Here is a 22078-nt window from a genome sequence, read left to right as displayed (position 1 = left end):
AGCCTGTAGAATAATTAACTCAAATTAGTTAAAGCTCCCTGATCTAAAGCAGCTAATGTGGGGTATAGGAGGGTAGACCCCAGAGGAATCTGAGTAAAGGGATTCCCCCAAGCCCCCAAGAACTATTCCCAGATGGCCCAACAGCACTGTTGAAATTGTCCCCAGAAGGGAATGTTCCCTAGGAAGAACCGATAATACCTGAATTAGTGTTAGTTATGTCGTATCACTGTTAATTACTATTTATAAAAACTGTTCTTCCTCTACTTCAGGACAACTGCCTCCTCCCTTTCTGAGTGTAAAATCACTTTAGCTCCCAAGGAAGAATACAAGGGGCATAATGCTGTTTTCCCTTTTCCCCCTCTACAATGCGTTTTTAAAAAAATTTTTTTATATCAGGTTGGCAATATTCTGGAACACATGAGCCTCTACAGTTAGGTTCAACCAGCAAGTCAGCTGGGTCCCTAATTCAAATGGGCAAGACAGCCTTGGAAGCAGGTTAAGGTGACAGGGAAAACAGTGAACACATATAGGAAAAACAAAACACATACACACAATCACTAATAGTAAAATAATTTTATTTAGTTTCTTATTTTAAAAAAGGTAGCATTTCACATATAAATTTAGACTTCAAGATTACAGTGTATATTTACCAAAAGGAACATTCCTGAAGAATGGCTAGACTTAGCTCACTGAGTGGACACTGAGAAGCTCACTCCATGGGGAGTTTAAGTGGAAGTGCTTTAAAACTTCCTAATGGCACTCCCCTGTTCCTCAACCCTGCAACCATGGCTTGTGGCTGGTAAGAAAATCCACATCCATCACTTTGGAGCAATAGCATTTCACTTACGGGAAAAGGAAACATCTCTAGTCATGAAAGCACAAAGCTCAATGATCCAGATTTCCCACAGCAATCATTATTTATCTGCAGCAACAGTATGCCAAGAGTTTATTTTTTATAATTCAAAAGTTCTTTGAAGGAGGGCTAAAGAATACAAAATTCATTCATAAAGAGAATTTATATAACAAAATGAGCAAAAATGATTTTCTCCATATTACAATGCCTCTATAGCATAAGGCCCAAGGAAAAGACCCATTCAAATCTGGGCTTTCCTTTCCCAAATAAAATGTTTGGCACAACCCATCAACAGTCATGAGATTGACAGGTGAGAAGTTTCTAGAAATGGTCCCATGACTTTCTGTCTGGCTTCAATATAGTGTATTTTGACAAAAGGTGTCAATAAGCTGCACAAACTCAGGCCTAACTATGCAGCACAATGTTCCAGGGAAGTTAATCTGAAGGAAAATAAAGATCCAGATGAAGTCGCTCTCCTATAGCCACAGGTTAACTCTGTCATCTTCTCATGAAAAATAAATTCACTGGCTGCCCAGGAAGTCAGTGGAATGCTGATCTCCTAGGGAAGGTGAATGCTGGAGAAGCAACTTTTGATTTCAGCATTCCATGGTCAGGAGGGAAGGAGACAGAGATGACCAAGGATGCTTTCTAGGTCATTGTTCCACAATCTGTGAACAACATTAATCAGTGTGCTAATAACCATGGCAGTCCTAGGAGTTGGCCTGTCAGACAGAAGTACTGGGAGTAAATGAATGTACCCCAATTCCAGTTTTAAACATAAGAGCTTCCTGAAATTATGATACACTACTATGCAGTGAATTGGAAACTGTACACTGCTCCTATCTGTGGTTAAAGCCCTGTCCCACTCTTGGCCAGCCAGAACTGAGAGGTGACATATAAGGAGTTGTCTGTGGCTAAATACCAGGCACCTTAGTCACATAGGGGCTGGGGCAGTGACGCTGGCAGTCATCCCAATGCAGGGAATGCAGAGCCCTAGAGCTTTGGTTCAGAGGAAAGGTTTCACATCCTCAAAACTTTAAACCAAGCTCTCTCTATCTGAGTCTACCAATGCAATAAACTAGTGATTAGTAATCTCTGCAAGGAATTTCTGGTTTGGTGGTAAAGCGCATGTCCCTGTAGGTCACAAACCTGACTGTAGGAAAACAAAGGTGCAAATTGTATCAAGTAAATGGTTGCTTAAGTGGAAGATCATTTCATGGGGTAGCAGTCTGGATGTTAATCACATTGATGGACACTGGGACTGGACATCACAGAGAGTCTGGGTCCCAGGAATAATCAGTCTTCTTTAACTTACATGTCCTGGTGGTGTTCTCTATGGTCTCCTGTCTCTTGAATAGCTGAGTACATATGTCCACGGGCACCAATGTAAACATTATTCAATAGATCTCAGCTTACAAAAACCACGGCTTGTTATATATTTAGTGTTTAACATTCCAGTGCAGGCAGTATCTTAGCATCAGACTTTCCCTCATTCATGAGTACCAGTTTAGAAAGGATCATGTACAGGATACTTGATAAAACTGTGGTTGAAAAGACCATTTGAGTGCCAGACAGCTGGCCCTATCTATCCTGCAATCAGCTGACAAACCAGGACTATCACAAGAGAGCCAGAACATCAGAGCACAAATTCTCCATAAATCTGAAGAGTCCATGTAACCACTCTTCCCAGTTAGCCCCTTGAGCCACATTTTGATACGGAGGAACATTTCCACCTCTTGCATCAACCTGTGCTCTCCTTGTTTTGGATTGGGTTCTCCCTAGAGGGTTCAAGAGCCTCCTCAGCGGGGAGGGAACTTTCTTTTCCAGTCCTAACATCTGAGTATTTCAAAGCACAAGATGAGTCCACAAACATGCTAGGGATGTTGCTACCAAAGAAGATCTTACTGTTAGAAGCAATGGCCTGGTATTTTTTGAGCTCCAGATACTCCGGGGTCAATTTGTGCTGTGTGGAAGCAAGTAAGAGCAAAGGAATCAGAACACATATTAGTAGGCAATGGCCTGGGGTACAAAATACTCCATAATACATGAAGACACTGTTCAGTAATGAAATAGTATTTCATCCCAAAATGGCAAGAATATCTCTGATCAGAAATGCTGCTCTAAACAAGCTTAGTTTCTATCCCCAAAAGTTGCCTATTTGGAAAGCAATCCTAAATGAACTTTACTTTCTTCTTGCCACTCTTTCAGATCTTCAACTTTATCAAGCCCCTATATTATAGTACAAATGAATGAATTTATGGCATTTGACCTGCACTTACATTCTGTTTACCTTTGTCCGACCCTCCTTACTTTTATGAGGAACCAGATAAAGTTCTCTACTCAATGAGTATGCATATATCTTGCTAAGCAATTGGCTGATTTTGGATGACTGACGGGTCACTACCCTTCCTTCATATTGGATAACAATCACCTGTATCATATTAGAGCCCCTGAAAAGGGAAAGCAAAACACAAACTATTACTAGGGGAGTGGCATGGAGAACCAGTCACCTTGTTTGAAGTGGCATATTTATATGCAGCGTAATATTCAGCATCTGCTTTTGCCTTCTCGCGGGCCAGGTATGCAGCATCTAGCAAGTAAAACAAAGTCAGCATGTTTAAAACAAAAGAAAATTGCCAATCCATTCCCCAAGCTGGGTAAGAGTCCCTTTCACCATCCTTTAATATTTCAATTGTTTACCTCACTTTAAATTTTTATAACATTAGCAGTTTTCAAACCAATCCCTAGATAGCTCCTTGTCAAGGGGGAATACTCTATTCACTGCTGAGTAACAGCTGACTTGAACCCATTCATTGTCTATCCTAAGTGGCTCCTTCTTTCTCTACCTCCCACTCACCTCCAATCACGCTAAACCTCACACCCCGTCTAAGCTTCCAATAAAATAACCAAGTCCATACATGAAAGCTCTTGTTCTATTCACTTCACTGCTCCTAACCCCTATAAATTCGATACAGAATTAGTTAACACAGAAAGATAGGAAGCAGCTGTATATAAGAAAAAGTGTCCTCAAGACTGTGAACTACGTACATCAACATGTCATTATGTGATATCAAAGGATTTGAAATTATCTATCAAAACTGGGGCTTCCTTTTCCCTACCTAATTTGCTGTCATTATTGCTGTTGACAGATGAAAAAGAAACTGGTGCAGGCTTATTATTTTGTATATTCTTTACAACCGATTATGAGTAATTCTTACACTTTGAGAACAAAGTGAGAGCCTATAAGCCCCAATTTAAGGAAGAAAATGAAAGGTTGAGCTACCAGCATCACAAGCTAAATCAAGTCTAGCTATATAATAGCATTTAAAAAGTTTTTCCCTAGCGTATCAGGTCAACTACTTCTTTGAGACCAGAATATGCTATGGCCTTCCCACCCAAGACAATCAGTGGCAGAGTGGCAGTTCAGAACAGTAGAGCTTCATACTCTCCCCAAGGTACCTTCAATTTCAGAAATGCGCTTTTCAGTTTCTTTTTCCATCACTTTCTGCTGAAACCGAATTTTTGCCACTTGTGCAATCTTCTCTGCTTCTATAATTATACAACAAAAAGAAGATATACACAAAAACATCTCTAGTTCCTGAGGCTCTTAGAATCAGCAGCACACAGTTTACTATTAATTACATAAGGCTTTAAGGCTAATTATTTTCTGAAGATCTATTCAGCCTGCAAACAACTTAATGGGAAAAATGGAGTACATTTCCTCTTTTATTATTTGATAGCACAAATTTTGGGGGAAGAGGGAGTACATAAGGTTAATTGTTTCAGTATTCATAAGACTATGTAGCAATGGTTCACAAGCTAATGGTTAAAAAAGGACACCTTATGAAAGTAATAGGACAGAAACAGAGCAACAAAAGTGCATGGCAACACAGGACAATTATATAACGTGGCAGAAGGAACAGAGTAAGGGAGGTTAAGTTAAAGGAAGGCTTTCTGGAAGAAATGTTATAGGAAATAATTGACTGCTAGGAGACATAAAGGAAGACAAGAAGGTATGAATGAACCAGTCACAATGGAAAGGTGATATAGAGCAGCTGACAAGCAAAGACAACCAGAAGGAAGGCTAGAAGACTCTGTCTTGAGTGACATGCTAAGAAATTTAGTTTTAATATACTCAGAATCTATAGGTAAATTACTATCAGGGAAGTGACATAAGGAAAAAAAAAATCAGAGCCAGTGCTGGTGGCTCACACCTGTAATCCTAGCTATTCAGGAAGCAGAGATCAGGAAGAGGATCACAGTTGGAAGCCAGTTCTGCAAATAGTTCAAGAGACCCTATCTTGAAAAAACCCATCACAAAAAAGGGCTGGCAGAGTGGCTTAAGTGGTAAGCGAGGCCCCGAGTTCAAACCCCAGTACCTCCCAGCCCAAAATATCGAGGAGGAATATACTGACTGCTGTAGAACATAAAACAGGAAGCAGAGTAATTCATCTCAGAAGATGAAAACAAATTGTTTGAGCACATTAGCTTCAGCAGGGAAGTATTCATCAGAGAAACTAAATACCCTTAGTAAACTTCTAATCAAACAAAGGATCAGGACCAGGAAAGAAAGACTTTAGAAAATCACACTTTAAATTTAATCACTGAAATTGTTAAGAATATTCTCAATTTTCTTTTTCATTCAAAGGAGATGAGTACACTTGATCCTCTGTATCCACAGGCTTCTTTTCTGCAGATTCAACCAACTGCAAATTGAAAGTACTTGTAAATAATAAAAACTGTAATTTGTACAGACTTTTTTCTTGTCATTATTCCTTAAATCATATAGTACAACAACTATTTACACAGCATTTACATTATAGTAAGTATTTTAAGTAATCTAGAGGTGATTTAAAGTTTGTGAGAAAATGTGAAATACATGCAATTTTATAAAAGGAACTTAAGCATCTACAGATTTTGATATGGGCACCAGGGTGGGGATCCTGGAACCAATCTCCTCAGGAACCAAGATGGTTCTTATCTTATCTTATCTCTGGTCCCTGGGGGAAGCAGCACAAAACAGAGAGAAAATGTTCAAGTACTGTCTTTTCCAGAAGGCAATATCTTTTACCAGCTACTTCCTATTTCCCCATCAGAATAAAATCAATCTGTAGCATACTAAAATCAATCTATAGCTACTGGGATAGACATTTAGCAAAAACTCAAGATAAAATGTGAATAAAAGCCAAGGGATTTGGAACCTGTAGCCAGAACCCAGAGAAGGTGTCTTGACAAAGAGGGACTGTTGTACTAATCCCAACACCGCTCTCCATCATGTGGTAACAAACCAATGAAAAGCATGACCAGACTTCTAGTTCTAGAAAAATGATGGTATAGAGTAATGAGACAATCCTTCAGCTAAAACCTTAAAATTAAATATAACACATTTGTTTTACATGCATAGTAAAGGGAGAGCTGAGAGCCTGCACTGTGGCAGCTCTGGTGGTGGTTATTACATAAGAAAGAGAGCCTAAGGAGAGTCAGATGAGATCTTGTGATTTTAGAACTAAGACTCCTACATAAAATCAGGACATTTAAGAAGCTGTAATTCTAGTGAAAAGGGGACTAAAGAACTCTACCCACCAGCCCATGGAGAGCTGTCCTCTACCTAGACACACTGCATAATGGAGAGAAACTACAGAATCCCCAAGTACACTGAGAAGCAAACAGATGAGAAAGACTAATTACTCAAAAGCAACAATTAGATTGGTAGCATATTTGTAATCAGGTACAAGAGGCCAAATAAAAATGAAATATTGCTAAAGTGATAAGAAAAAATAAATTTGGTGCAGATCTGTAGGCTAAATTACCATTCAAGAATGAAAAAAAATTCTTAGACCAAGGAAGACTGAACAAAAAATTCCTTAGCCTTCACTGAAAAAAACCTAGCAAATGAAAAGAATGAATTGCTAGAAGCAATGCAGAGGAAAAAATTGCTCAACATTTGTAAATCAAAGTAAATGTTTAGTATAAAAATCAATAGTAATGACAAAGTAATCATGGGAAGATAAAAACAACATGAAACTAAAAATACAGGGTAGAGCTAGGAGTCAAAACATTCCAAAGTTTTGTTCAAGAAGAGAATAGAGAAAATTACTAGCTTTAGCCTTAGTCAAATCATATATATTTGTCAACATTTTACAGGTGATGAATATTTATATATTCCAGGAAGTAGAATGTAAAACTTCCAGTCAAGTAAAAGAAAAGAATAAAGACAACCTAATCAATTTAATACCAACTGAAAAATGAAAGGGGCGGGGAGCAGAGGAAAAAAATGCATGGTAAATAGCACAAAACTGAATGAGGCAAACAAATCCAAATATAGAGTAACCATAATAAATATTAAAATACTAAAACTCACCAGTTAAAAGACAGATTCTCACATTGGATAAGATAACAAAATCCAGCTATATGCTGTTTACAAGAGACACACCTAAAACATAATGACATAGAGAAGTTGAAAGTAAAAGGATGGGAAGATACACCAAGAAAAGCAGGAGAAATCTGCCATAGCTATATTGTCAGTGAACAAAACAGATTTTAAGCCACAAAACGTGTTTAGGGATAAAGAATGTTAAACAACAAGAGTACTTCTCCAAGGAGATGTACTAATCCTGAACCTGAATGTTCTTAATGATACAGGTCCCAGGTATGTAAAGAAAAAATTACAAGTCAACAATTACATGGTCATAGTAGGAAATTCTAACACACCTTTCTCAGTAACTGACAGCTCAAGAACACAAAAATTAAAAGAACACAGAAGATGTGATCAAGACAATTCAAAAGCTTGAGTTTATGGATCTACAGAGAAACTGTACCCAACAAATAGACTATAGATTCAATCTTTTCAAGCACACAGGACCATTTACAAAAAAGGCCATGTGTAGGTAAGTCACAAAGCAAATTCAATATTTAAGAATCCATGTAACAGGCTTTTTTTTCTGACTACAATCGACACTGGAAATCAACAATTAAAGGGGAGACCCTTAAAACCCATTGAACCAGAAATTAAAAAAAAAAAACTTTAAGTAACTCAGGAGTCAAAGATGAAATTATTATGAAAATGTTTTTTTAAAAAAATTAAAAATTAACAATAAACAAAATACATTTCAAAACTTCTATACTTAGAAGAAAATTTATAATCTTATGTTTCCATTTGAAAAGACTCAGTTAATGAATTAAGTATTTAACTTCAGAAGTTAAAAAAGAATAAGTAAACTCAAAGAAAGTAGAAAGTAGAAACCAATGAAAATAAGTATAAATAACATTGGAAAGAAAGTGCCAATCAATGAAACCAAAACCAAAAATCAGTTTTCTGAAAAAAATGAATAAAACATATCTGGCTAGAGAAGGTACAAATAAACTGTATGAGGAAAATAGGGCACACAGACTTGGTTGATGTTTTGGAAATTCTAAGAGAATTCCACAAACAAATTTATGCCCCCAAGTTTGAAATATCTGATCAATTTTCTATAAAATTGTATTATCTGTAAAAATATAATTGCCAAAACTGACTTAAAAAGAAACAAAACTGACCCAGGTGTGGTGGCTCACCTGTAACCTCAGCTACTTGGGAGCTGGAGATCAGGAGGATTACAGTTGACGCCAGCCCAGAGAAAAAGTCAGTGAGACTCTATGTAGGGAGAAGTAAGTAGGAGGACCGCACTACAAGGCTGGCCCAGACAGAAAATGCAGACTCTATCTGAAAGCAAAAAAGGCTGGGTATATGGCTCAAGCAGTAGAGTGCTGGCCCAGCAAGCTGAAGGCTCTGAGTTCAGCAACTCCCTTCTAAAGAAACCCCCACAAATAACTGAATAGACCTATGTTCAGTATAGAAATTAATAATTTTTAGGTTAAATGTTACCATAAAATATAAGCAAACAAAAAAAGCACAAACCACATTAGTCTAAAATGGTTTTTATAAGAGAGTTCCACCATAGCTACAAAGAGAGATAACATGTATCTTATACAAAATGCTACAGAAAATGAAGAAATATTCTTTGAGTAATGTGGGGACTTAGAACCATGATACAACCCGCCCCCCCCAAAACAAAAAAACCCAAACCAAATTAAAAAACTACACAAAAACAAAACCACCACCCCAAAATAAAAGCAAAGAAACAAACCTTATGGTAATAATGAAAGCAACCTAGTACTCATTTACAGTAAAAGTTCTTGGCAAGCAAAGAACAGAAGAAAACTTCATTAACCAATGAATGTTAAGTACAGCAAATGTCATTGGGACTATTTAATATTAGTGACAAGAATGACTGTTATTATCCTTCTTTTCTACACTGTACAGGAAGTCATAGCCTAAAGCAATAAGAGAAGAAGAAATAAAAAGCAGGACGCTGTAAAGAAAAACAGAACTGACCTTATCCAAAAGACATTTCCTGTCTAAGAGACTATTAGGAATAGTAGCATTTTCAAAAAAGGCAACCAATAGTATAGCTATTCAAAAGTAGAAAATGTACCTTTAAAAAACACCATATTTATAATAGCAAAAAACTTAAAAGGATATACAGTAATAAATCTAACAAATGTGCAAGAGCTCTAAGAAAATTATGACTTTTTGAAAGGCATTCCTAAAAGTGGAGAAACATAATATATTTATAAGACAATTATCATGAATATTGTAATTTTTTTCCTGACATTCAATGCAATTCCAATAAAAATCCTCACCTAGTACTGTACAGAACTTGTGCTGGGACTTAAATTTATACAGATGAATAAAGGGCCTAAAATAATCCAGGACAACTTTAGGTTACAGTTAGGAGCAGTCAACAGTTAAAGAGGAATAGCTAAGAAGATTCTTACTCTCCCAGATAGCAAGACTTAATATAAAACCTACAGTAATTAAAACAAGGTTAGTAGTGGTAAAGGATAGACAAAAAAATTGGAAACAGAGATACTATCAAATTATATACAGTACCTTGCTATATATGACATAAATGTTATTAGAAGTAAGTAGAGGAAATAATGAGCTATTCAATAGTCTAAGACAACTGGCTTGCTAAGTGAAAAAAAAAAAAAAAGCAAGAAACTGAATCTCTATGACACATTAAACACTAAAATTCTCCATGGATTAAAACCAGACAAAAAGCAGAACTTTAAAACTTTTAGAACAAAATCATTGCTTCAGGGTAAGAAAAGGCACTAACCAAAAGGAAAAGACTGAGGAAGCTGATACATGAAAAGTAAGTATATATGAATATCAAAGATACCATAGAGCTCAAAGACAAGCCACAAATTGAGAGAAGATACTTGTAATGAATAATGTAGGGAAGAATTACAAGAAATATAAAGAGTTCCTCAAATCAAATAATGGGCTAGAGATATTAAAAGGCAATTCACACCAAAAAAAAGAAAAAAAAAACTTGAATGACTCATAAACAATATTCAACTTCACTAATACTTAGAGAAATCAAAGTTGAAATTATATGATACCATATCCACCATTAAAATGGCATTAAGTGTTTAAAAGTCTGATAACTCCAAGAGTTGAGGAGGATGTGCAGAAAGAGGAACTCAAATATGGCAGCACAGAAATGGGAATGCAAGCACTGTTAAGTGAGGGTAAGGTGAAAGGATCACTTTAGAAAGCAAACTGGCAGTGATAAAACTTGAAGACAGCACATCCTATGATTCTACTCTGGGGTATATTTTCTACAGCAGTGTCTCTTGAACTACTTGTGGAAAAGCACCTTTTTTCTTGAATTTCAATCTGCTTAGAACCAATAAATTATAAACTATAATAAAAATGAACTACTTGAAAAGTAAAATTTAAAAACAACAAAAATAAAAGCTCCAATTTTTTATTATTAGATAAGACATGCAAAAATTCCTGTTAAAATGCTGTAAGAACTGCTAAATTCACTCTTAATACCTGCACTTATCTCACTGTGACTCAGAAAAAAGTTGGTGATGGGGCACAACCCCACATCACACGCTAAATTATTCTGCAGGAATAATTATGTGTAAGAAGATATTAAAATGGACATTATCACAGCAGTGTTTGTGATAAGGACAAACAAGAAACAAGAATATACTGAGGCCCACACATAGAATTAAATTACCCAGCAGTTAAAAAACGAACTCGCTGTACATGTATCAATATGAATAAAACTCAATGGTTAGAAAAAAAATGCCTAGAGTAAAATAAGATAGTTTGATACCAATGTTTGTTTCGAACAGGTAAAATAATTTTTAAACTGTTTATTACATACTTACATTAAAAGTATAAAAATACAGACAAAGAGGATATATACTAACTTCAGAACAGAAATTTCTCTAAGGAAGCTCAGGAAGTAAGGCTAGGGAAGGGTACAAAAGAGGCTTCAAAGAGGTAATTTTTTGCCATTGTACATGTCTATGTCCTAAAGCCTTCAAAAGCAGATGAAGCCAGTACGTAATGAAGTGCCTTTGTCCACCATGTCATTGGCCGAAATTGTTGTCTCTTTCAAGGGCAGGAAGAATAGACAGTTTATGGGCAGCTTTAGTCTTTATGCAGTAGGATTTCCATTCATGCAGATTAAGAATAGGGAAGGTTTTGGGCCAAAGCTCGAGATTACAGTGTACGTCATTGCTGCTGACATGCACCTAGTTTTATCTGAATATGTGTTGCTATGGCAGGACTGTTTACAGCTTATTTTGAATTATGGTCTAATTGGCATTTCCAGAATTCTCTACTACATATGATTCCATTTTAATTGAGTACCCTCAATATCCAAATTGAGACTGACAAAGAACAGGACAAATGTATATAGAACATGTACTTAGATACATTCAGATAAATCCAAGTACCTATAACAGCCTTTTTCCTCTCTGTCTCAGCTTCTTTCTCCACAACCTTTTGTTTCTGTGCAGCTATAAGAAGTTTTGTCTTCTCAGCTTCCCTGTGAAGCAGGACATCATGAAAATTAAGAAATGATTCCTTTTTTTTTTTTTTTTAATAGTGTGTGGGGTCAAACCCAAGGCTTCATGCAAGCACTCTAGCACTGGGCTACACTGCCAGCCCTAGAAACAATTCTTTTTGTGTGTCATAGCTAGAAATTCTGAGCCTACAGTGGATCTAAGAACCAATTTTAAAATAAGAACATTTAGACTCATCAGGGTAGGTAAGGGAAGCATTACCTTATTTTACTTATCATGAGTCTGGATGATTAAAGTCACAGAGATGTAAGAAAAAATTTAGTACATGAGAATTTTAGTTTGATTTTTCCCTTCTAACTGCATCATATAAAGGAAGGCATATGGTCTGGAATGGAGTATATAACAGTCTCTCTAGCTGTTAGGCTTCTTATTAACCTGTGATCCCAGCACTTGGTAGGCTGAGGCAAGAGGATCAAGAGTTTGAGAGAGAGGAAGGAGGACAGAAAAAGAGAAAGAGACACAGTTGGAACTCTCTCCCTCTTCCATAACAAACTGCAACTTTGGTCACTGACACTGCTCCTGAAATATTCAAATATAAAGAGAACACTAAGTCAGGTATGGTGACGTGAGAGGGGCCGATGGGAGAACAGCAGTCCAAGGTCAGCCAGGGGGGAAAAGTCAGTGAACCCTTTTCTCAAAAAATAAGCTGAGCTGGGCATGGAAGTACATATCTGCAATCTCAGCTATTCGGGAGTTGGAGATCAGGAGGATCACAGTTCCAAACCAGCCGAGGGAAAAATAGTTACTGAGACCGCATCTCAACAAGTCAGGTGTGTTGGTACACAACTATAATTCCAGCTGCATAGGAAGTGGTAGGTAAGAGGACCACTGTCGAAGGCTGACTCAGTTAAAAATGTGAGACCCTATCTGAAAAGTAACTGAGGAAAAAAGGGCTGGGAGCATGGCTCAAGTGGTAGAGTGCTTGCCTAGAAAGCTTGACACCCTGATTTCAAACCCCAGTACTACCAAAAATAAACAAAAAAACCCCTAATTATTCTAGTGTGATTAAGACTTAAGATGATACATTGCTACTAAAATTAAGTACAGGAGAGAGACATGTACCCAACCCCAGAGTGTGTTATCTCCTGCGTATTTCCTCTAGGTGTATTAATATGCAGACAGCTCTAGACAGAAAAGCTAGATCTCATGCATGTTACTCACATTAACTCAAAGTTTCTTCTTATGGCTTCTGGGATTTTGGGTTTTGTTACACGCACAGCCTAAAAAACAAAAGTGAAAAAGCCAAGGTATGTTTGAAAAAGGAATCGAACTGAATCTACAGAAGAGTTCCCCAAATGACCCTAAACTATAATACAAGTGCCTACTAACATGTGCAGAGATCCCTCTAGAAAAGAACCAAAAATAAGTTATCTCCTGTTTCCTTAAAAATAGCTAACTACACAAGAAAAACCCACTGTACCCACTGAGGAAATAAACTCCTTCAGGGAAAAGGTTTCCTTTATAGATGTATTATAAATCTCTTTAGTTAGATAGTTTTGCTTTTCTTCTCAAACTGGCAAACCAAAGAAACAGAAGTAAGGCAAAGATAGGAGGTTCAAATCATAAAGTCAGAAAGGGTTAATCTAATGAAAAACCCAGGTCAGTATGTGCACTTGACACTGTGTCTCGCAAACAAGTTAATTTATCACTTTCCTAAAATTGCAATCACTTGGTACCAGTTATAAATACACAGTTCCATGGTTGAAGGATAAAAAATACGAACCAAAAGCTTACATTCTTCCTTACTGGAATCTTCCTTAGAACAAAGTCTAGTCAGTGTGGTGGTGTACACCCATAATCCTAGCTACTTGGGAGGCAGAGGCAAGAGAATCAGAGTTTGAAGACAACCTGGTTACATAATGAGACCTTGTCTCAAAAACAAAATAAAAACAAAAGGGCTGCTGGGTGTAGCTCCAGTGACAAACAACAAAGTCTACCTGTCTTATGCACTCTACCACATGAACTGTACCCCAGTTTTTAAATTTTTGTTTTTGAGATAGGGTCACATTGACTTTGCCAGGGCTGGCAATGAACCCTTGATCCTCCTGCCTCTGTCTCCTATGTAGCAGGAATTACAGGTATGTGCCACAATGCTGCATATTGACATTCTTTATTAGACACTTTCTCTAATCATAGTGTACTCTGACATGATTAAGACTACCTGCTTGGAAAGTTTTTTTTTTTTTTTTTGGAAGGCTGACTTTTCTACACCCAGGACTTGATCTCTCAAGGTCTTTTGATTTCACTAATTAAACATCCTGCAACCTCCATTTACACTGCAAACATACAGAAAACTCTTTGCTGATCTGAACAAAGATTTAATTTCCCCTTGAAAACTAGCTAAATGTTTCACAAAGCCTTAAAGCACAGACTTTTAAAAGAAAGCTTTAAAAACATTTCAGTGTAGGGTGCTTAGAGTGCTTGCTCAGCATGTTTAAGTTCCTGTGTTGGATGCCCAAAACCACAAAACAAACACACAGAAAACAAACTTTAAAGCAACATTCCCTATATGAAAGAGAGCAGTCAAATCTGTAGGTGACTTTGTGGACTCATAACTAATGATAAGGATTAGAGTGGAAAGGAATAAACAGCTAGGGGCTGTGCAGAGATACTTTATACACTGAAGGTGAAGAATGAGAGGCCATAAAGACAGCTCAGTGGAGAGATTCAGAAGACAAAAATTCAGAACCACCAACTACTGAGATGATAGATTTCACTGTGTGACAACCAGACATAAAGATAAATATGATTCAAAGGGCAGCACTGTGACATGGCATTTAATTCAGAGGCTGACTGGTCACATATCTTTTTAATCTTGTAAAAAGAAGCAAAATAAAATAGGACTTTTTTTTTAGTGTATGTTAATTTTACAGAATGAGTTTCATTATGACATTTTTATATAGGACTGTCTTTTAAAGAACTATTATGCCATATGAAACAGAAGAACATACCATATACTTGCCAGTCTTGGGACACATCAAACATTTTTAAGTATGTGAAAATATAAACGCCTGCTGCAACAGGCGTTTATACAGTGTCTGTTCTAGGCACTATGGAGACAGTAGTGAACAACAAACAAGACTCCTCTCATGGAATTAACAAATTTAAAGAGACAGGGGACAGTAGCAATAAAAAGCAAACAAATAAGCAAAAGAATTTCAGATAACTATTAAATTACATGAAGAATTAAAATAGGATGATTTGGGGACCAGGAAATTACTATGTTGTGGAGAAGGAAATCAACACTTTAATTTTGGCAGAACCACGTAACTTGAAAAGCTAAGGAAATTAACTCAAAAATAACTACAGGCAAAGTTGTAGATATACGGTGAATCCAGTAGGAGTCAACTGCACTCCTTAATTTTTAAAAAAAGACTACATTTTGAACATTACAACTCATTACATCTATGAGTATTAAACTTCACTTAGGATATGAGTTGTGCCCCCTAGGTCGGAATGCAAAAGAAACAGGATAATAGATAAAGTAAAGCAGTTAACTATAACTTAAATATCAATACTTAGGTACCTGATGTTTTTGAAAATATCAATAATGAACACTATGTGGCAGAAATATCAAAGGCCATTACTTTTTGAAAAGATAATGCAGACTGTAAAACTGAATAAAAAGTTTAATTATCATAACCACATGGTAATGTGTTAAAAGGAGGAAGGCTAAAAAATATCTTGAAGTTCTAAAAATCCATTCCAACTACTGTAAGAAACTATTTTATAATAAGACAAACACAACCAAAATAATGAAGATCTTGTCCATTACGTTAAGAATGCATTACAGCTGGGCACCAAAGGCTAGCTTCTTGGGAGGCTGAGATTGGGAGGATTAAGGTTAGAGACCAGCCTGGGCAAATAGTTGACAAGACCCCCATCTCCAGAACAACCAGAGCAAAATGGACTGGAAATGTGGCTCAAGCAGTAAAGCACCTGCTTTTTAAGTGCGAAGTTCTGAGTTCAAACCCCCAGTCCCATCAAAAAAAAAATACAAATAAATTCAAAAACTCCTTGTGGCTGTGCAGAACATTCAGTAGACAAGGGTAAAAATGAAAGCAGGGAAACAAGATAGAAGGCTACAGATCCAGGAAAGCGATGGTAGCTTGGCTAAAGAAGGTGGCAGAGGAGGAAGTACGGACAGTCTTCATGGATTTCGATAGCAGAATCACCAGGACATGGGGAGTCTGACATGTTAAGTGTAAAGAATTATCAAAAATGCCTCCCACACTTCTAGATTGGTTTGAGGGAAGGACTGGTGGTAAGATGGTAGAGGAACAGAAGCTTTATCCATCAGGCCATGGGAACAGATTGGTCTGAGGGGAAAGGAAAAACAAAAAACCAACCAAACAAAAAAAACAGGCAAGAAGTAGAATTGATGAAACTTGAAAGAGTAGGAATAGAAATATCTGTGGAGAAGAACAAAGTTCAGAAAAAACTACTTTAGTATATAACAGAATTGAGTAACCAAGACAAATATCATTTCAAAGAAGGGGGAGACGGAAGGATAAAGCACTCAGTAATTACTGGTGTTATCCAATTGGGATAAGGGAGGAGTTGAAACCCTACATTAAAACTGACACCAAAATGGAGATTCCATATGATTTAAAGATTTAAATTTTGAAATCAGGTTCACAGCTTGGGCCTATAATCCTAGCTATTTTGGAAGTGAAGATCAGGAGGACTGCAGTTCATTGCCAGCCCAGACAAAAATTTTACAAAACCACATTTCAACCAATAAAAGCTGTGTGGGTGGTGGCATGTGCCTGTCATCTAGCATAAATAGGACGATTTTGGTCCAAGTTGGCCTGGACATAAAAGTGAGACACTATTCTAAAAATAACTGAAGCAAAAAAGGCTGACGTTGTGGCTCAATATGGTAGAGTGCTTGCCTAGCAAGTGCAAGGCTCTGAGTTCAAACTCCAGTGCTGCCAAAAAAGAAAAAAGAAAAGATTTAAATCTTTAGAATATAAAAATAAAGGAAAATGTCAATTTCTGATGTTATTTAAATTTCTATACTTTTAAAGTGGTGAAAGACTTAAAGCATGCCAGCTCAGCAACAGACCATAAAGAAAACCATTAATGTACTATATAAAATTTTAAAACTTCAAATTGTTAGGAGGAAAAAACAAAGCTCAAAAATTCTGGGAGAAAATGTTTCTCATACATTTGAAAAAGTACTACAATAGTCAACATATAAAAAGTTTATTTGAATCAATTAGCAAAATGTAAACTAAAAATGAGCAAAAGAATAAGCAATTCACAAATCAAAAACAAATGGCCAATAAATATCCTTGGGCATTTAATCTCAATAATTAATACAAAATACTGTATTAAAGGGCTGGGGATGTAGTTCAGTGGTAGAGTACTTGCCTAGACTGCATGAGGCCCTGGGTTCAATTTCCAGCAAAACATACACATATACACACACACACACACGAAAGACCTTCTTTTTGCTGGGCATGCTGGCAAATATGCCTTAATTCCAGCAGTGGAGAGGCAGAGGCAGGGGGATGATTAAGTTTTAGGCCAGCCTGGGCTACATAGGAATACCCTGTCTCAAAGAACCAAGGGCTGGGTTGTAGAGTGTTTATCTACTATGTGAAAGGCCTTGGTTCAATCTCCAGCATTGCATGTAACAGTAACAACAGTAGTGATAATAATCTTCTCCACAAGGATTAGGAGAAAAGAGCCCCTGCTAATAGGCACCTGCTAATTATTTGGGCACAATCACACAATCAAATGTATATAAAGGATATAGCAGTATGAGCTGCTAAAATTTTTCTGGAAGGTAATTTGGCAATATATATCAAAACTCTCCCAAAGACACACACTGACTTATCAGTATCAGTTTCAAGAATCTATCCTAACGGACAGACTTTAAAACATTTACATAGAAGCGCTGGGGGTATGGCTCAAGGGGTACAGCACCTGCCTTGCAAGTGCAAGACCCTGAGTTCAAACTCCAATACTACCTAAAACAGCAACAGAACACTAAAAGGTATAAATATAAGCATGATCACTGCAACAGGTACATAATAATAAAGAAAGTGAAATCATAGAAACTGAGTATAATCATTAGAAGTGATGACACAGTAACTTGTTTTTGACTTGCAGTGATGTAAATACATGCTGTCAGTGACAAAAGCAGGTATTTTGTAATTCTACTTTATTTCAGCATGTATTTATTTATATGTATAAGCATATACGTTCCTATGTATTAAGAAGAATTCGCAAAGAAATAACAAACTATGTTACCTGTGCTTAGTAAGCTCACTGGCAAATGTCATTTTGTACTTCACCCTTTCCTAATAACTTTTTTAAATGACAAATGAGCATGTGTATAAAAATGCCCAGCATCTGTACAGAACTACTACAAATCAGAACAAAATGCAACCCAACAAAAAATGGGCAGAGGATATGAAGAGGTCACTAAGAGAAGAGCATTTAAGGCCAATAAAAATATCAAAAGAGCTGGAGTGTGATGGCTTATACCTGTAATCCCAACTACTCAGTAGGTAGAGATTGAGAGAATCAAGGTTTGAGGCCAGCCCATACAGAAAAGTTAGAGAGACCCCCATCTCAACAAATAAGCTAAGTGTGTTGCTAAATGCCTGTAATTTCAGCTAAAGAAAAGGGTAAGAGAACCACAGTCCAGACTGGCCTGGGCAAAAATAACTTAAAAGCAAAAAGGGCTGGGGCATGGCTCAAGTGGCAGAGTGCGGCCCTGAGTTCAAAACCCAGTACTGCCCCCCCAATATAAATCAAAAGATGCTCAATTTCATTAATAACCAAGGAAATGCAAATCAAAGACAGATATAACACCACATATGGCAAAACGCAGAATGTATGATTGCTTCCTATGCTGGTGAGGTCACAACGAAACAAGTATTTGCATATACTGCTCCTAAGAATATGGATTTGTATGGTCACTTTGAAAGACAATTTTTGTACATAAGGACTGTGTCATGAAGGTTCATTATACTACTGCTTATTAATACCAAAATATTGGGGAGAGAGAAATGGCTATAGAATGTAAGGCAAGGAATTTCAGGGAGCTGTTAGAAGGAAGAAGCAAGACCTGAGTGACAACCCGGGCAAAACGTAAGAATCTCCAAGATTCACACTTAGCTATATTTAAAATTAAAAAGCTACTCCTGCTAAAACTGATTGAACAACCAAAAGGATTTTACCAAGTTACTTCTGGACATTTCAAATGACCCCATAACTTTGGTGGCTCACTCTCAGTTACCTGAGATGGCGACATAGTAAGATTGAGGCCACCTGAAAACTCCCACTCACATTTACGGTCTTGTGATGAGAAGTACACGCATGATCACTTACAGTGAATGTGTTCTCAGTAGCAGTGCCACTGCACAGCAAGAATTGAGCCATATGACACCTGAGAAAACTTTATCTTCAGCTGCAGTAACATTCATCATAACAATCACTTGATCTCCTAAAACCTCTGAGAAAGGATACCACCTACAGAAGCCATGTTACCACTTCTCAAGTGCTCCAGGTCCTGAGCAGAAGTTTCCAGTGTTACTGACCACAGACACAGTGAAAAATGAATTTGTCACCGATGCCCAATATAAACACCCCCCACAGTGACATAAAAGAAGTCTCAAAACAAAACCAATTCTTTTCCTTTTCTATTCTGTTCTATTCCATTCTATTTAAAATGACCCACTAAAACTGATTTTACAACCCAATAACAGAATTCAACCCAGAAGCTAAGAACATAAGCAGGGACATAAGCTCTCACCATTCTATCTTCCAATGCCACTGCTGCTGCCATCACCATCACCACCACCACCACTACCACCACTTCACTTATTACCTGACTTTACTCAGACCATTCCACCTACTTGAAATACCTTTCTCACTCATTTCCTCCATATAAATCCAATTAATTTTACAGACCTACCTAAAATGTCAACTTACAGTCCTCCTAGGCACATTCTCTTGAAAAGTCCACGTAGATAGCAATAATTATCCAATGAACTATGTCAATTAATACTTTGTGACTTCTACTGTCTAAAATTGTTTAAATGTTACATTTTCAAAACCTTACTGAGGGTGAGGCTTACTCTTATGCTAATAACATTACTATACTTAATAATGCCTTATACATGGCAGAAATGTAAATTTAGTTTCCTTCTAAGAGCCTTAGCTTGGTCCCTTTAAGAGTTCAGAAGAAAATGCCATCCACGGTAAGAGAAGAGTATCTTTTTCATTTTGACAGATACCTAAAGTCAAATTATGAAAAGTATTCTACAAGTCACCATAGTACTTCACTCAAATAATGGCTGAATAAACAATCAGATGAAAGGAGAATTAAGCTCAAAGCTCTTTTAAGCTTAAAGCTCTCAAAACTCCCAGAGAACTTCCCTAAGAAAAGGGCTTACCTGTATAGTGAGACCTGGGGCCATGACATTTAAATCTTTCTGCAGTGCTTGCTTCAGGTTCTCATCTATTTGATCTGTTTTTGAAGTTAAGGACAACAGAACTCATGACACTCATTTTTTTAAAACATTGCATTAATGTGGAAACAAAAATCAGTTACTGTAGACTTAAAGAGTCCATGGTTACACTTTATTTATTTATTATGGTAGTGGGGGGTTTGAACACAGGCCTTGCCAAGGTTTCTACTATATAAGATACATATGAATCATATATGACATATATGAAGTAGTTTTCCTTTTGTATAGAGAAAAGTTGAGAAATTATCGAATAAAGGAAGAAAGAAGACAAGCAGGTAGTTTAAGTTTAGTCAAAAAAGAAGTTTTTCCAATAAACTCATTTAACTTAACTTTGGATAAATGTATTTTGTTGGAAAACTTGTTAGATTTTTTTTTTTTTTTGGTGGTCTTGGGGTCTGAAGTCAGGGCCTCATGCTTGCTATGCAGGCATTTTACTTGCTTGAGCCCACAGATTTTTTTTATTAGATTAATTTAGCTATTGATAAAATCAATGTATTCAATAAATGAAGAATTTGAGACTTCCACATTTTTAACTCAGGGCTTTTATGCATCTTGAGTCTCATAAAAAATAAATAAATTCCTGACTGAGGCATGGGGCATGTTTCAAGTGGTAGAACATTTGCCTAGCAAGCAGGAAGCCCTAAGTTCAAACCTCAGTACTGAAGGAAAAAAAAAAAAGAAAAGCAAATTCCTATGTTCAGTCAATATTTACTTAAATTTTCAAGTAATTAAATTTCATTTACTACTATAGAAAAGCCTCTGAAGCATACACAGAATGGACAATGAAGATGCGGTCACTTTACTTGGTTCTACATTGTAACTCATGAACTTTTTAGCCACCTCAATGGTACATTCACTATTATTTAAATGGTGATGTGGCAAATCAGGGCTGATCTACTTCCTCACATGCCACTGCATGTCAATCATAAAAAAGGAATCAACTGGTAGATTTCAAATTGAATTCAAATTCTTAGGTCTCCCTTTCAGAAATTCACTAAGAATTCCAAGAGAGAGAACTGAGCAACCAATGTCAACAACCCATTCCCTGGTCAGAACTTTCATTACCACAAATAAAAACTTGTGAAGAAAGTTAACATGGCAAGCCAGAGCCTGTGATCCTTAGAAAGACCTGAAAATTTGGATTTGGGGAAGGCTCCCACCACACCCAGAACTAATATAAGTGACTCACTGTGCCTAAATTGTTTATATAAACAACATGGTTTATGTTGAACATCTGCTTTCCTTCTGGGAGCCTGAAAGTTCAATTTATGGTTGGTGCAGGGTGCCTTTATTATCAGCTCTGAGTGAAAATGCTGGGCACTGAGTTTCTAAGGAACTTCCTTGGTTGACAACATGGCACATGTGTTGTCTTATCACTTGTTACTAGGGAAATTAAACACATCTTGTGTGAGTACACTGTGAGAAAGACTAGAAAGAATCTTGGAAACCTGCATCAGTTTCCCTTTGACTTCATCCATACACCCTTTCCTTTTTCTAGTTTTGCTTTGTATCTTTGGCTGTAATACTTATTAGCTATGAATACAACGAATGCTCAGTCTTGTCAGTCCATGTACCAAACTTCAAACGTGGAGCAGATCTTGGGAAACCCTTCAAAAACAGATTTCTATATTTCCTTAAATTACCTACTAAAATAGCAACAAGACTAATTTTCAGTAAGTTGCCACAGTAAAAACAGAATACAGTACGTGAATAGAAAAAGTTTTTCTAATCTCTACCAAGTTACAAAAAACTGCAATTTAAGATAAAACAAGTATTTTAAGGGCAACTGACATACAACAAATTC

The 22078-nt window shown here is 36.8% G+C and overlaps 1 protein-coding gene across 5 annotated transcripts in view; it reads right to left on the bottom strand.

The window, feature by feature from the left end:
* Positions 1–554: 554 nt before the first annotated feature.
* The window catches only part of Erlin1 (ER lipid raft associated 1), a 31183-nt gene continuing 9659 nt past the window's right edge, over positions 555–22078 (bottom strand). For all 5 annotated transcript variants that reach the window (XM_074078538.1, XM_074078535.1, XM_074078536.1 and 2 more), the window contains 6 exons: positions 20200–20273; positions 12947–13005; positions 11657–11748; positions 4313–4402; positions 3364–3443; positions 555–2816 (listed from right to left, as the gene is read on the bottom strand). In XM_074078538.1, coding sequence (XP_073934639.1) covers positions 2595–2816; positions 3364–3443; positions 4313–4402; positions 11657–11748; positions 12947–13005; positions 20200–20273 — 617 coding nt within the window. In that variant the 3' untranslated portion in view covers positions 555–2594. The remainder of the gene's footprint in view (positions 2817–3363; positions 3444–4312; positions 4403–11656; positions 11749–12946; positions 13006–20199; positions 20274–22078) is intronic.

This window comes from Castor canadensis, chromosome 7, assembly GCF_047511655.1.
Source record: "Castor canadensis chromosome 7, mCasCan1.hap1v2, whole genome shotgun sequence".
In the NCBI taxonomy this organism is placed as follows: domain Eukaryota; kingdom Metazoa; phylum Chordata; class Mammalia; order Rodentia; family Castoridae; genus Castor; species Castor canadensis.
This window is presented reverse-complemented; position numbering and strand designations above follow the sequence as displayed.